The sequence below is a fragment of the Poecilia formosa genome, unplaced genomic scaffold (genome assembly GCF_000485575.1).
Source record: "Poecilia formosa unplaced genomic scaffold, Poecilia_formosa-5.1.2 Scaffold305, whole genome shotgun sequence".
Taxonomy (NCBI): domain Eukaryota; kingdom Metazoa; phylum Chordata; class Actinopteri; order Cyprinodontiformes; family Poeciliidae; genus Poecilia; species Poecilia formosa.
Window position 1 is genome coordinate 40,759 of NW_006800244.1, and position 15,605 is coordinate 56,363.

At 39.8% G+C, this 15,605-nt stretch overlaps 1 protein-coding gene across 1 annotated transcript; it reads left to right on the forward strand.

Moving 5' to 3' along the window:
- The first annotated feature begins 9,894 nt into the window (after positions 1-9,894).
- Positions 9,895-15,485, forward strand: got1 (glutamic-oxaloacetic transaminase 1, soluble). Its single transcript, XM_007572592.2, has 9 exons — positions 9,895-10,124; positions 12,159-12,340; positions 12,447-12,570; positions 12,846-12,958; positions 13,039-13,143; positions 13,254-13,404; positions 13,988-14,153; positions 14,262-14,404; positions 14,518-15,485. The coding sequence occupies exons 1-9, from the start codon at positions 10,016-10,018 to the stop codon at positions 14,655-14,657; spliced, it is 1,233 nt and encodes a 410-aa protein (XP_007572654.1). The 5' UTR covers positions 9,895-10,015; the 3' UTR covers positions 14,658-15,485.
- Positions 15,486-15,605: the final 120 nt, after the last annotated feature.

A 15,605-nucleotide genomic window follows, 5' to 3' on the forward strand; every position in this document is an offset into this window, starting at 1 on the left:
ATAATAATAATAATAATAATAATAATAATAATAATAATAATAATAATAATAATAATAATAATAATAATAATAACAATAAAGGTGAGAGTATTCTTGTTTTTCTGAAAAAGGCCTTGTGTGGTGAAACAAGACACCACTCTATCTGTGGCCAAGTGCAGGCGCCAGGGTCTGAGGGCCTTAAACTGTGTGGAAAGAAAAGAAGGGAATGTCCACATAATCTCATCCGCTCCCCATCAGCAGGGCGTTGTTTAGATTAGAGCACGGTCTTCTCTTCTCTTCTCTTCTCTTCTCTTCTCTTCTCTTCTCTTCTCTTCTCTTCTCTTCTCTTCTCTTCTCTTCGAGAATTTGAAACGGGCTATTTACAAAAGGGAACGATAAGCAGAGACCATTGAAATGTTCTCCATTGAAATGCGCTCCTGCGGTTGTGCCTTTGGATTGTGACGGTAACACAGCATCTCTTGTAGATCCAACGTTTATGTTTGCGTGAAATGAACGAAATTGTAAACAGACAAGACAAATAACCGATATTATGGCTATTCATTCTGAGCTCTTCGCGTGCTTTTACGCGGTGTCTCGAATAAGGTCGTAAACATAGCTTGGAGGTTGAAAAGTCACTCATTCTTACGCTAATAGCTCACTCAGCTTTCAGCCTTAAACGCCTATGCGCGCGGCCTCTCCACTGACCATCATCATCATCATCATCATCATCATCATCATCATCATCATCATCATCATCATCATCATCATCATCATCGCCAGCGGTCTTCGCGTGCCACCGGCAGCCCAAAAGTGGCCAAGCACAGGCGCGTGTTTACGGAGCGGAAGAGTCTGTTTCCTGCCTGTAACAAAACCCAGACTCTCAGAGAGTGTCAAGGAGCTTCTTGGTGCTGAGTGCGTCTCCCCCAATACATCATCTTCATCCCAGAATCAGCGCGATAAGGCGGGTAAGGTTAGACCCGCAGCAAAGGTCACCCAGCACAATACAAAGGTGTGAGAATAACAACCTCCACGAGAAATTAAAACGACCATTTTTTTCAAAATACGGTCGCCTTTTCTGTTAGGATTTTCGTCTTCTAAGAAGTTGCGCTGCAAGGTATTGATGAACGTGTCTATTCTTGCCTCCCCTTATCTCTGGAGACCTAAAAGCTCGTTTGCCTTAGAGTGGCAGGTGGATAGTCATACCAGTACAGGGCCAGAAACCAATCCTCTGGGAGATGTAGAGTCCCTCTTTCAAGACAGAAAACCCCTGAGCTGAGAATGCAAGTGAGAAGATGACTTGAAAGTGATTGCAATGAGGTCTCTGCTTATGGTTTGCAGCGACAGACTTTATACAGTGCTTTGCATGTAAACCACTTTAAAAAAAAGTTTCATAATTTTAGAATCACAAACTTTATTGTGAAGCGTAAGAAACCTCCCCAGTAATTCTTGCATTTGCCTGAGTCCAGCAGAAACCCTTTTGAAAACAGTTCGACCTCTGTCCTCAGAGATGGATAGTTTCTGTTGTCATTTTCCCATTCTTAAAAATATTGTTAATCAAATCTTGATTAGTTTGACTTGGCCATTCTCAAACCTAAATGAGCTGTGATCTAAACCACTGATGAAAAATGCCAGTCCTCAGGTGGTTTGTGCTCCACAACTTTTAAATGTGTGTGCTTTATACACGTGGAAACTTGGTGATTGGTGGGACTCTGTAAAATCTGTGAAATGAGAATGCAATTCGGACATTTGATTGTGGTGTTAGACAGGGGGAGGCATGTTACAGTTGTAGGGCTCTGTCCACCCAGGACCACACTTTTACCTTGCTGGTCATCCCGTTGTAGCTCTGGCTGTATAGGATCACAATGTCCAACCATGGGGTTGATGAGCTTAAGGTGATGTTCAGCTTAGCCTTTTCCTTCTCATGCAACATTTTTGCTGTAGGCCAAAAAGTTTGATTCATTTAATTATCTTCTAGTCTCACCTGACTAGATTACCTTCTTCCTCCTGTTTGTTATGTCCCTGACTTTAGCAAATCTGACATGTTTCAGCTCACCATTCTTTTGTTGGGTGAACCACTAGTAGCAGTCCTGTCAACAGATTATCCCACCTACGTTGCCGATCTCTACACCTGCTACAAAGTTAACATGGGCCTCCTTTATTACTTCTCCTCATTACTTATTTTGCCTCTCTTGGTGGTCACATCGAACTTTCCTTTAAACTACTTGACAACTTCATCCATCCGTTATCATGGTGCTGTGTGATTGTGAAGATAGATTATTTTTCAGAATCATGAAAATATGATTCTATTTTCATTCCTGACTGATTTAATTTCCTGATTTGACTATCCCGCAGGCTGTGAAAGATCCTTTTCAGCTTCTTGAATAAGAAAAGCATCGTCACGCCCTTGAAAATAACTATAGAGGCAAAACTTCATACATTAAAATGGCTGATTGACATTGAACTTTCCTTTTTCCTTTTTTTTTTTTCATGGTCATCAGTAAATATGGCAAAAGACCAAAGTGTTGTGTATCAGCAAAGTCTCAGTTCTTTTAGGTCCCGGAAGTTGAGTCTTATCAGCAGGCCATGTGACGGTGTCAGTAGCCAGAACCCAGGCTTGCTCCATTGTGCCTCTGCCTGGACCCAAGTGACGGATGATAGCGTCTTCTCTCTGGAGGAAATGAGGAGGCCAGAGGCGAGCCCAGAGCGAGATTTGAATTTTAGCTCAATCTTGTTCTCACCCACTTATCAGCTATGAAAGTGCCTAATATATTCCCCATTAGGGCCTTGCTCACAGGTTGGAGCAGTCCCTCAGGGCTCATTGTGATAACCGTGTTGGGGGGAAAAAAGAGACACTAATTAGGCAGTTTACTTGAAAGACTGTGAGAGAGTGAACTGAACCCGCGCTCTGTGTAACTCCGAGACCCTGAAAGGAGGAAGTGAGGTCAGGACCGTCTGGGTCCCTTGCCCTTTGCCCTCCCAGGGGTATCATAAATTAGGCTGCTGTAATTCTCTCCCAGACGGCCTCGCCCCAGCAGGTGTGTGTTTGTATATATGAACATTAAGGGCGGGTTGTTAGGGCTGTAATATCTGTGATATACGGTGGTGAGACTTTGTTTTAGGAGGAAACTCCCAACCAAAATAACTCCATCCTCTGTTGCTGCTATTCCAAAGCCCTGTTGATAAAGATAGGCTGGGAGAAATTATTAGTACATTGTGAGTAAGTTCAAATACTGTATTGATTTTGCAGATTCAGGTCAATCATCACTGTATTAAGGTTTAGAAAGTAGAGTTGTAGAACCTCTGAAATTTTAAGATTAAATAGGTGGTGCCTAAGATAAGGCTACTGCACTTTTTATCGCTGACCAGGAAGACAAATTCAGCTGTTTAGATATAGTTATCTGATAAAAAGTCATAGTGTGAAAACTGAATGCCTTTTACAGGGCATTTATCAAGACCAGATGACCCCAAAGCAGTTCACACTACATTCAGTCATTCACAAATTCACACACTGATCATATTGAGCTACATTATAGCCACAGCTGCCTGGGGTAGCCTGACAAAAGCAAGGCTGCTGTATAATTGGCACCAACAGGTTCTCTGACAACGACCAGAAAGCACGGTGGGTGAAGTGTTTTGCCCAAGGACACAACGCCTTAGGCCCACAGAGCAGGGATTCTAACCGGTTACAGGATGAACTCCTGTCCGTCACCCCTCCAAATATTAACGTGATTCTGTTGAGAGGCTTTGATCACCACATTTATTAAACAGCTGAGTGCAGACTTGCAACTGGAGCTGCTTTGTGTTACTTTTCAACCTCTGAATAGTTTGACAATGTGGGGAAAAAAAGATCTTTTGTGAGACATCCTCATCTCATACTGAGAATAGCAGATTTACATTGAACGTTCCTTTTTTCCTTTATTTCCAATTACTTTTTCCAATTATCCTGTTACTTTAGTCCATCTGGATTTACTAAATAACGACACCAAGAGAGCTGTCCACTGCAGGCAAGACCCATCTGCCTATATCATTTTAACAAAACCCCACTTTAAAAGTCCCATACTCCCCATTGAAGAGTCAGAAGATTTTTTAAAGACTTTATTCTTCTGAGTTGATTTATATAAAAACAATTTAAAAAAAACTTACAGAAACCACAAGACAGATTACAGATCATAACTTGACTGAAAATCTTTGGGATGTTTCCATTATCAGCACAAGATCTTAGGGGAAAGAAAATCTTGTCCAGATCTGGATGGGAACAAATGCATGGTTTAAGCTTCTCAAAACAAGGCCATGCTGTATGTTTCTTGTCATACGAGCTAAAAGTGGTAGAACAAGATAAAACAGTGGCTGCCACTTTTTTTTTTTTTTAGCAACACAGAGCAAATTTTTCTTGCAGAATTGCTTCGGTTCATGAGTAATTGAAAGAAAAAGAAAAAACACATTCAAAATACTTAAACCCTGTGGTAAATACATAGATATTTCTTTCAAAGTATTCTGCGTTTTTTCAGTGTGTGACATCTAGATTTATGAGTTCCTCTGGTTCAACAATCCAGAAACAAATAAATGGATTGGACACAAATGTGGCGTGGCGATTATGGAGGACTCAAATGCTAACAAAGGGGGGCAAAAAGTGAGACAAAAATAAAGGTGTATAGTAATAGAAGTTAATTCATGGTCTAAAGTTCAAGGTCCACAAATACGACAAGGCATGAATAGAGATGGTTAAACTAAATTAATCCTAAAACAAACATGGGAGCAGTATAATCCAGAATCCTGCAAAGACGAGCCGTGGATGACAGATGAACCAGCAAATAAGAACCACACAAAAGAAAGAAAAAAATTCTTAAAAGCCTTCTGGAGATCTTGATAAAGTGGTTTGAAAGGCAAAACAAAATCAATTCATATTCATATTTGTGCAACTAAAGCTTCAAAACTAAATTTACATACCTGGTATTATCTAACCCCATTTTTTTTATGTCCGAGTCTTTTAAGATAAAGTCTTTCGTGGCACAATCATGATGTCAGGTGTCAATAACATATTAATCATGTCATCGTTTATTTCTTGTTTATGTTTTCACGTGCAATTCTAGCACGAAATGGGTGCCGTTAGTTCAACTACTGAACGTGAAGGCTATTCGAAAGACACTGCACATCAAGAGTTTGTGTATAAATATGCAAAAGCCTAAGGTTGAAAATATACAGTTAAATAACCGATTCATTTTTTCTTTATTTTAGAATTTTGTGTATGTGTTTTTCCATCAGCTTCAATAGTTTTCTGAGCTTCTGCCATCATACCCACAATAACAATGTTCAAGGTGATCTGATATTTGGATGGATATAATTCCCTGTCCTTGACTTCTGACCTTTGTGTACAGCAGGGAGTGATATTATCTGTCTCTTAAGTGTTGATGTGCATCAACACTTAAGAGTTGGGGTAATTAAACAAAAAATAACCCCATTCACAACTTTTGCATCTCCAAAAACACTGGAAAAAAACAACATTCAAGGTAAACATTCAGACACAAAATGTCCACTTCCCGTCTTTGTGCCTCAGCCTGCATATTTGTATGAAACTGGGTTGCAGCAGTCAGCCAAAAGACAACATCAATCAGTCCGAGTAGCACAATGTAGGCCTTCTGTGTTGACGTCCCTCTCAGTCTCATAACTTGAAGGCCACATCAAAGCGTTCAATGACAAAGTCAATTAGGAGACTATTGTTAACATTCCTCTGAACAAACTCTAATGTCATATGATCACATTACTGTGATTTTCAACTTATTTTTGCAGTTTGCTTAATTTTACTAATATCAACTGTTGCAGTCATACATCAGTCTTTAATCACTAAAGTCCAAAAAGGTCTAAATTCTGGCATTTTTTTTATACTTTGAGGTGAATATTCTTATTGTTTTTGTCATAGACTTTTCTTTTAACATACATTCACTAATAAATGTGAATGTGAGGGCACATGAAAAAAAACGAAAAACAAAAGAGCGATGCTGTGCCATGACATTAAACGAAGCAAATGAACGACACAAAGGTATTTACACGCAAAAGTCAAACAGACATTATGCACTCATGCAGTAGCTGGCATGCTGCCATACACACAGATGACTGATGTTGCTAGCTCCATGCAGGCTCCATCAGTCGGTGGGCGATGCAGGGAGGTCCTCTGCTCCTCTGTTGTTGCTGTGTCTGGTCCCTTGTTAGAGAATTGATGACACTGTCTTTGAAAACAAACAAGGCGGGAAGCTAAAAAGGTGGTCACTCACCACAGTTCTGTGACCCAGAGACACAGGGGCCGCAGCAACATGTGAGCAGCATGAAACCCCCCTCCCCCCACCGCCCACCCTCACCCCTCCAGCTAACCCCTCATACCCAGGAATGAGCAGCGCTGTGTGAGCACACGCTCTTGTTTGTGTTTCGGTGACACCACAGCTGGAATGTGAGTGTCTTGTGCCTGAATGTTTGCCTTTGTGCGTTTTTTTTAGTGTCGTACTCCATCATTGCAACAGTGACTTAAAACCCCAAAACCCTATTGGTTTTTCTTCTTTCTTTTCACTAGTATTCTTGTTTTCCTCTGTGGCGCAGAGGTGAATGTTGAACGGAGGGCGCCTGCGAGTGTTTGACTGAGTGACTCAGTGATTTGGATTTGAAAGACTCTCTCCCCGTGGGCACTTTCATGCCACGGGATACTCCTGTCACTCCCTGCTCCGGCTCACACTTCACATCACAGCTCAGCCCGTGGCCCTGAGGCCTCCTGAGAGCGTGCACAGCAGACCCCGCTGCTAGCCCCTAAGCCTTGTTCTGGAAGCTCAAATCCCATAATTGCAGGGTTGACAGCGATAGCTAACATAGAAGACACCCTCACCTGGTTGTAAAGAATGAAAACATCTACTGTTAGTGTGCAGCTAAGAGATGAGTGTGGGGGCGGGGTCGGCTGTGCGGAAAGTGAGTCGGCTACTATTTAAGGATAAAAAGAGAGAAAATAGTGACTGTGGTGTTTGGCAACCAGTACTGGGATTATTTGCACATCTTTTGTTAGTGTGCTTTGCAACGGGTTTGTAAGGCTTAAATCACATTAGTGGTTTTGATGACATGAAAGCGACATTAATATAAAAAAAATAATAATAATTACAAAAAATAAATAATAATAATAATAATAATAATAATAATAATAATAATAATAATAATAATAATAATAATAATAATAATAATAATAATAATTTTCAGAAAAACCACTGAACTTAAAATAAAATTCTGAGAATTTAAAAATGTCACAGAGGACTTTCTGCTTTTTAGATCGTTCATCGCATTTTAATATCAACATGAGTAAATATAGAACCTAGTTTTTAAATGACATTTGAAAAATAAATCTTTTCCGAATCTTACGTGAAGAAGTAGTTACTCTCTAAATATAATAACTACTTCTGTCACCATCATGTGTTTGTGTTAACGGTGTGGCAATTTCTTCTTCGCAGGAATAGTTTTAATTCATTCACAGCTGAAGACTAAAGATACATTTAGGATCATGTCACTGAATCTCAATCAGATTTAAGTTTTGGGTTTGACTTATTCCCCCCCAAAATTGTCATTTTGTTTTCTTCTAGCCATTTACAAGTGTCTTTGCTGCATAACCAAAGCATGTTTCAACCGGAGGTGACTCTCTCCCTCAAGATGCCATAACAGGGAGCAGAATTCATAAACCATAAAATATTAGCACTATTAGGTTCAAGTTCAGATGATTGGCACGCAGGGATTCATTCCGTTCACACCCATAATGATAAGAGATGTGCTTTAAAAATTTAAGCTTTGCTTTCAAAGTTAGGGGTCATGCTCCTCCTTGTCAGTCGTTTGGTTAACTCCTTTTGCAAATTCCCAGAGGGCTGAAAATGAAGAATATGCACGATCTGATTTTCCTGAAACATCTTATTCACATTAATCATTTCTTCGCTGATTAGGTGTCCCTTCTGTCATATCTGATCTGGCCTAATGGTGCTTTCAAATGGATAATGTGGGAACAAGATGTGTTCTCCGTCTGTCTGATCTGTGCTGCAACACCATTCTGTTCAGCTGACCTGTGGGCAAGTCTCCAAATTACACAATTAAATCACATTATATAATGGAACTGTATGCGGGTGCAACCTGATATGTCTGATAAAACAAAATGAAACTAAAATTACGCCTTGCACCCTTTTATTCACTCCGACTCAGTCTGTTCTCCTTGTTATTATTTCATCTTTCCTGCTGGTTTTGAGTCTGGGAGTTGTCCTGATGAGTAAGAAGTCAAGTATTTACGTTTGCGAAAAGTATGTTTGTTGCAATTTTGATGCTATGTTGCTTAATTGCTGTGCAAAAATCACCATGGCTCATTGAGAACTGGTTAAAAAAAAAAGTTCAGCATTGAAATCCTGATATGATTTCATTCCATCTTTTTTCTTTCTTTCCATCTAGGGCTTTAAAATACTTCTGCTTCTACTAAATCCAAAAATTAAAACCCGCTGAGCTAAAAGAAAGAGTACAGTAATAAATTAAAGATTTAAATCAAAAGGATGATATTCTGTTTAACATTTTCTGGTTTCACCTACAGTGCGTTCAGTATTATTATTATTAAACCATGTTTTCTGCGATGTCTTCATCGTAATAATGTGTTTGTTTGCTCATTATTAGAGTACATACTTCCATAGAAATATCTGCATAGGTTCTTTTGTTTAAAAGACACATATTTGAAACTGATTTCTCTCCATCTAACTGGCTGGACTGACCTTCATTTATCAGCCACTTCAGCTCCTGCAGACAGCTGTGGGGAGAAAACAGGAGAGCCAGTTTGTTTACATCATATCTCAGCCAAGGCCCTCAGGACAAAACGGATGAGGATACTTGCACACTGAAACAGAATTATATGCAGTTGCTCAATCGCCATACAGCCAGACCATGCGACTATCTGCATTTGTTCAGCTTGGGAAGTACCTGACATTTATGATGGGGGTGTCTGGTCTCTCCTTCTGAAAAACACTAAGCCGTCTCATATAACCTTTGCCCCTCAAGATCAGTTATTTTGTCTAAAACATTGAAATAACTGTGCAGGACTTCAAGGTCTTAATAAAGTGTTTATATCCTTTGAACATTTTCATATTTTGTCACATGGTGTCTCAGTTTATTACTGTGAAAACTTCAGAAACTTCATTGTATGTTAGTGGGATCTTATCTAATAGATAAACAAAATGTTCTGCATATATGCAGCAGAAGGAAAAGTACAGATTGCCTTTTTTTTTTTAAAGAAAAAACTTTTATAAAAGAGCCAAGAGTGCATTTTTATTTCCCAACCCATTTTTCTCTGCTACTCATAAATAAAATCTACTGTGACCATTATGCATATAGCATAGCTATTTGTTCTGTACTCAACAAATCTGAAGTTTGAGAGTGAAAAGAAAAAAGTTTTATTGACAGAAAGTCAGAAGAAGTTCCATTTGGATGGTATGTTTCACTGCGTGTTGAACACATTTAGAAAAACTGCTTGGCTCAGATGAAAACAAAATGTAAGTTTTTATATGCAAAATGGTACATAAAGGAGAAGTCCTTTATTCTAAAATTCCATTAGAATTTTATGCAATAGAGGCTTGTGATTGTGACCAGCACTCAAGGAGTGTGAATACCTTTTGGTAGGCATTCTAACTCACTTCATTATTTACTGCAATTCCGTTTTAATGTCCCGAAACAAAGTCCACGAGGTTCTACCACCACCTTGTGGTACTAAATTTTATTGCAATGACAACCTGAACCACAAAGATTTGTATTCAGATTTGTCAGTCATGACTCGGAGGCGTTCATTGGTTAACAAATAGGTGTTTCTTTTTCGAACTTTAACCTGGCAAAAACCACTGACGACATGTTCACGGCGAAGTCCCATTGGTTAATCCACTCACACCCACTGTGACGCCACTGAAAGCCGAGTGGAAGGTGAGAGTCTTCTTACATCCAGTTAGCTTGCTGCTCAGGTGACAACTCCCTGCCGCTACAGCCGTCTTTAAAAGAAGACATGTCGGTGTTTTGTGACGTGCAGCAAGCAGCCCCCGTTGCTGTCTTTAAACTTACGCAGGACTTCAATAACGACCAGTTTCCAAATAAGGTGAACCTCGGAGTGGGAGGTAAGATGCGCGCTGTGAAGCGTTAACCATGGTAACCGTGCAGGGGCATCTGCAGCTGCTGCATGGCGCAATGATGAGGCGTTTCACTGAATTCTGAGACCTAAAATTATGTCCAGGGACGTCGTCTCTAAGTGAGGAAGGGCATAACATTAATTTTATTATTATTTTTTTTAATTTTATTTAAATTTAACGCAGCTTTTACAATGGCAGTCAGAGTGCATTTTTACTGCTATGAGTTTTATAATATCTTGATAGAAAAAAATAAATAAATAAATAAAATGCGATTTGAAGCGTCCACGAATGTCCTGCAATAACAGATCAGCAATAATAAACCCAAAAAGGGGTGGCGTATGATTAATCAGACCCATTGTGTTCAAGCAGCCTAGTTAGGGAATCATAATTCTCCATTCCCCTTTTATTTTTATTTCTACAGCTTTCGCTATCTTATTCTGGCGTTCTATGAAGTCACCTCTGTTCTCTGACAGAGTCGATTGGATTACTGCGACGTCATCCAGAACACTCCTCTTGTAGGGGTTTAAATGTAATGTCTTCTCTTTTAAAACAAAACAAAACAAAAAAAAAAGATCAATCGCCCCCAGTCCCGAGTACAAGTGTTTCCCGTGTTGGTATTGAAAGAGTAAATTCCTCCTTCAAATGAGTAGTGTGAGAAACATTGTCTGGCTTTGTCATGGCAGGACAAGGCCAGCCTAGTCCCATGATTAGTACCGGAGGCTGAGATCATGTAATCCCCATCCCGTGCAAGACGCACAATGCTGCAGATGGCCAAAAGCTACTGCGCAGCTGGTAAATGTAGGGCACACAGTGTCTGGTGCCACATGCAAAGGGGAGTTATTTACAGAGCTGAAGAAAGTAGTCCACTAAAGTTAAAACAAAATTGAAAATAAATAATAATAAAAAATTGGTAGCTTTTATTTACTTATTTTATTATCAAGTCATTGTATAAAACGAGAAAAAGAAACTGTCAACATGGTGGAGTTGGTGTAAGCTGATGATCTCTGTTCCTGGGATAAAGAGGTTATTACATGTTGCGCTCCTTATCAGGTGTTTGCTCATACTTTACCTGGCAAAAACACAGAGAGATGAAAGTGCGCACATGTGAGGTGTGTCTTGGAACAGTTATGGGCTGGGATCACCTTTGTTCTGCTGTTCGGGACAGCATGCATGAAGCTGTTCACTTTTTGTTTACTTGCTCTAACCAAAATCATTCATTTCTTTATGCTGAATTCCAATGAACCTGTGAAAACAGTGATATGTTAATTTAAAGTAATGTCACTAGATATGTGTGGATGTTGCTTAGTCTGGTTGGAGCAATACAGATTTATTTCTTACAGCCATAAAGTCCCCACGAGAAAATACTCTTTTCCAAGCTTTTACATAAAAACTCAACAAACTAATTGGTCAACTCTGAATGTAGGTTTTTGTTTTTCATTGGACAAGTTGTGTAATTTGTAACTTTACTAGAAGCCCGATGAGTTTAAATTCATTCTACATTATGTGAAATATTTTGTCAGGAAATATAATTATGTTCCTGTTACCTGCGTGGCTTTAATCACCTTTTGCTGAGATAAAGAACCCAAACAAAACAAATACGTAAAATGAATCTAATGGAACACAGAAATTGTAAGCATTTCCCTGTCTATTCTTGTTTATTTTGAATTGTTTTTGGTGTGGGGTAGAGGAGAATTACATAAGAGATTTTTTATTTTTTTTTATTTCTTTAACAGCGGTAGCTGTTTTGATTGTAACAGAAAATTAACACATTTTATCTATTAATGCTCAAAGCATGTGGTCGTAACTTCTGTTAGATTCGTCAATAAGCTTAAAAAGAATGTATCAAGTTGGCTACACAATGTTGTTTGATGATGGGATGGTGGAAATTTTAAGTTTCCATGCATTTAATATAAAAAAAAAAAAAAAAAAATATTTGGCCTACTCGTCAGTCATTTGGGGGACATGCTCAGATTATATTCTAAGGTCATCTGAAATAATGACAAATGTCTCGGTGTCCCGAAGCGTACAGGACCGATGAAGGCAAGCCGTGGGTTTTACCGGTGGTGAAAAAGGTGGAGAAGCTTATCGTTCACGACGACAGGCTAAACCACGAGTACCTGCCCATCCTGGGCCTCCCTGAGTTCAGATCCTCCTCCTCCAAGATTGTACTGGGAGACGACAGCCCTGCCATTCGGGAGGACAGGGTTTGTGTTGTAGAAATTTGTGTGGGGATTTTTATTATTTATTTATTTTTTTTCAGTTTTCAATCTTTTCACATGTGGTTTGACGGTCTCCTGCTGTTTCGCTCAGGTGGGCGGTGTCCAGTGTCTTGGTGGTACCGGTGCATTGAAGATGGGTGCAGAGTTCCTGAGGCGATTCTACAATGGGAGCAACAACACTAAAACACCCGTCTACGTGTCCGCACCTACTTGGGGTATGTCCGCACATGCTGACATATGAACAATACAGGATCTCACGTTAAAATAAGAACTGAAGCTGCTTGATCTGGAGACAAGCCCCTCATTTGCAGAATTTGATTGGCTTACAGATCTGTGCTCTGAGAATTACTAATGTCCTACTGCTATCGCCTTTTATCAGTGGTCTGTTGCTAGTGAGTAACACCAATAAACCAATCTTCTTTTATCTACAGGAAGCTTTGGCAGTAAAAAAAACTTGTGGTGTAAAACCTGTCCTCACTGTTTGTTCCAGAAAATCACAACGCCGTGTTCAGCAGTGCTGGTTTTGAGGACGTGCGCCCATACAAATACTGGGACGCAGAGAAGAGAGGTCTCGATTTGTCAGGTTTTCTCAGGGACTTGGAGGCAAGCACTTAAATATTACTAAACTTAGATTCAGAGTTGTTACGTTTAATATGAGTTTGCATTGCTGTCTTTCCCTGCAGAGTTGTCCAGAGCGCTCCATCTTTGTCCTACATGCTTGTGCCCATAATCCCACTGGAACGGACCCCTCGCAGGAGCAATGGAAGCAGATAGCTGAAGTCATGATGGTATAATGCTTTAGAAATACACATAATCGGTGCATTGTTTATTTAGTACCACTCAGTGATCTGTCATTTTTCACATTTTACTGGGTAATAATTTGCGTTTTTCTTCCCAGAGGCGAAAACTGTTTGCGTTCTTTGACTCGGCCTATCAGGGATTTGCCTCGGGTAACCTTGACAAAGACGCTTGGGCTGTCTGCTACTTTGTCTCCATGGGCATTGAAATGTTCTGTGCTCAGTCTTTCTCAAAGAACTTCGGACTCTACAGTAGGTAACCAGTGAGTACACGGAGAAAGGTCACACAACGTAAGAACAGTAGTCGTAAAACAAATCTCATGTCCTATTTGAAAAGTGAATTGCAATGCAATGCAATGCAAAGGTGTTCATTCTTTTCCACATTTTGTCACACAGACATGTCACATTTCTTTTGGGATTTTAAGATTGATAGAAGTTGTGCATGATTGTGAAGTGAAAGGAAAAGTCTCCCAGGAACTCCATGTTTTACACATTATGTTTTTGCATGTAGGTCAAAATGTTAAATTTTCTTCTCATCTGACCAGAAAACCTTCTTCCTCATGTATCCTGTCTCATTCACAGCTTATGTCAAACTGTAAACAGGACTCCTTGCGGCCTTCCTTCAACAAAATTGTATTTTTTTTCTCCCATTTTACCATAAAGGCCAGATTAAAGTGTATGAAAACTTTGGCATTCCAAAGTATTGTCTTCCAAAAACCAAATCGCACCTTTCTGAAAGGCAATTGCATTAGGTTATGGGAAATATATCACAGTGATGCGACACTAAACCAAAACCTGTTCTTCTTTTTCAATGCTACTTCTGCTTACCTGTCAGATGAGCGTGTGGGTAACCTGACAATCGTGGCACGGGATGCAGATAACCTGAAGAGAGTTCTCTCCCAGATGGAGAAGATTGTCAGGACCACCTGGTCCAACCCACCGTCTCAGGGTGCTCGCATTGTCGCAATCACGCTTAACTCACCGGAGCTGTTTTCTGAGTGGTCAGTGGAAAAATCTCCTCACAGAATCACTTTGCAAGGCATTTCACTTCAATGGCCAACTAAGTTAATGTTTGATTTTTGGACTCTCCATGTTTTTTAACCATTCAGGAAGGACAACGTGAAGACAATGGCTGACAGAGTCTTACTGATGAGGGCTCAGCTTAAAGCCAAGCTCCAGTCTCTGGGAACTCCAGGGACCTGGGACCACATCACAGACCAGATCGGCATGTTCAGCTTCACAGGCCTCAACTGTGAGTTCAAGAACGTGCTTTCGACACTAAGAGCAAAAGGCGAATGTACAGAAGCCTAAGAGGAAAACTATAAACTTCTAATTTTCCTGCTTCTTTGCTTTTATCTTCTGCAGCTAAACAAGTAGAATACATGGTGAAGGAGAAGCACGTCTATTTAATGGCCAGTGGTCGCATCAACATGTGTGGTTTGACCAGCAAGAACATCGACTATGTGGCGGAGTCCATCCATGAGGCTGTTACTACGGTGCAGTAGGATCCTCTCGCAGCTCTCGGCACTTCCAGAGATGGTGGTTCTCCCACAGATGTTTTGTTATCTGTAACAAAATGAGGATTTTGTTTCTGAATTTTAATTTACTGTGTTAAAACAAGTTAAGCAACTCCTGAATAGGGATGCTTCTGTGCAGGTAGTTTTTGTCCTTTCGTACAACGGACATGTTGTTATAAATCACGTTCTTTGTTTTGTTCCACGTGTTAATTTTGTTGTTTGTCTTTGTGTCATCGGAAAAGCTTGTCTGTGTTTTACCACAGTTTCTCGAGCTTCCTTCTTCTCCACGTGTGAAAAAGGTTAAATTGGTCCTTCAAAGGACCAATTTAATTTATAATTCAGCTGCTAAGAACGACTGATGGAAAATTATAGCTGGATGAAACTTCAACTATTGTTCTCAGGAATGCATTTCACTTTTAACTATGTAATTTATTAATACCCTGTGGAATTATAACTATTTTCTTGTTTAAAACCTGTGTGTGTGTGTGTGTGTGTGTAGTATTTCTTACCAGTTCCAGTCAGCACAAGCAGCATCGATCAGTCCTGACGGGTGTCGCAACTACAGGAAAATGTGTGCTCAGTCCTACAGGCTGTCTTGATATTTCCGATCCTGTCAGGTTCCTGCCTGTTATTGTTGACCCTCCGACTAGCTCTTGTGCAAGAGTTGCTGCTCAAAAAAAATACTAATGATCAACCAGCCTGCTATCACATCTCTATGTACAGAACACTTGCAAACAGACTGATAAGCAATTTAATTGAGGCTGAAAGAGTTGATTGGAAGCTGGTTATTTCCAATAAAGACTTATGAGTATTATGTTTGTATTGTTTCTAAATCAGTTGACGAGGGTTATCTTTACAACCTCTCTGCACATCGTGTTAAAAATAGTGCAACGTTTGCGTATCGTAACAATTTGGGAAATTAAATTGATAATGCCG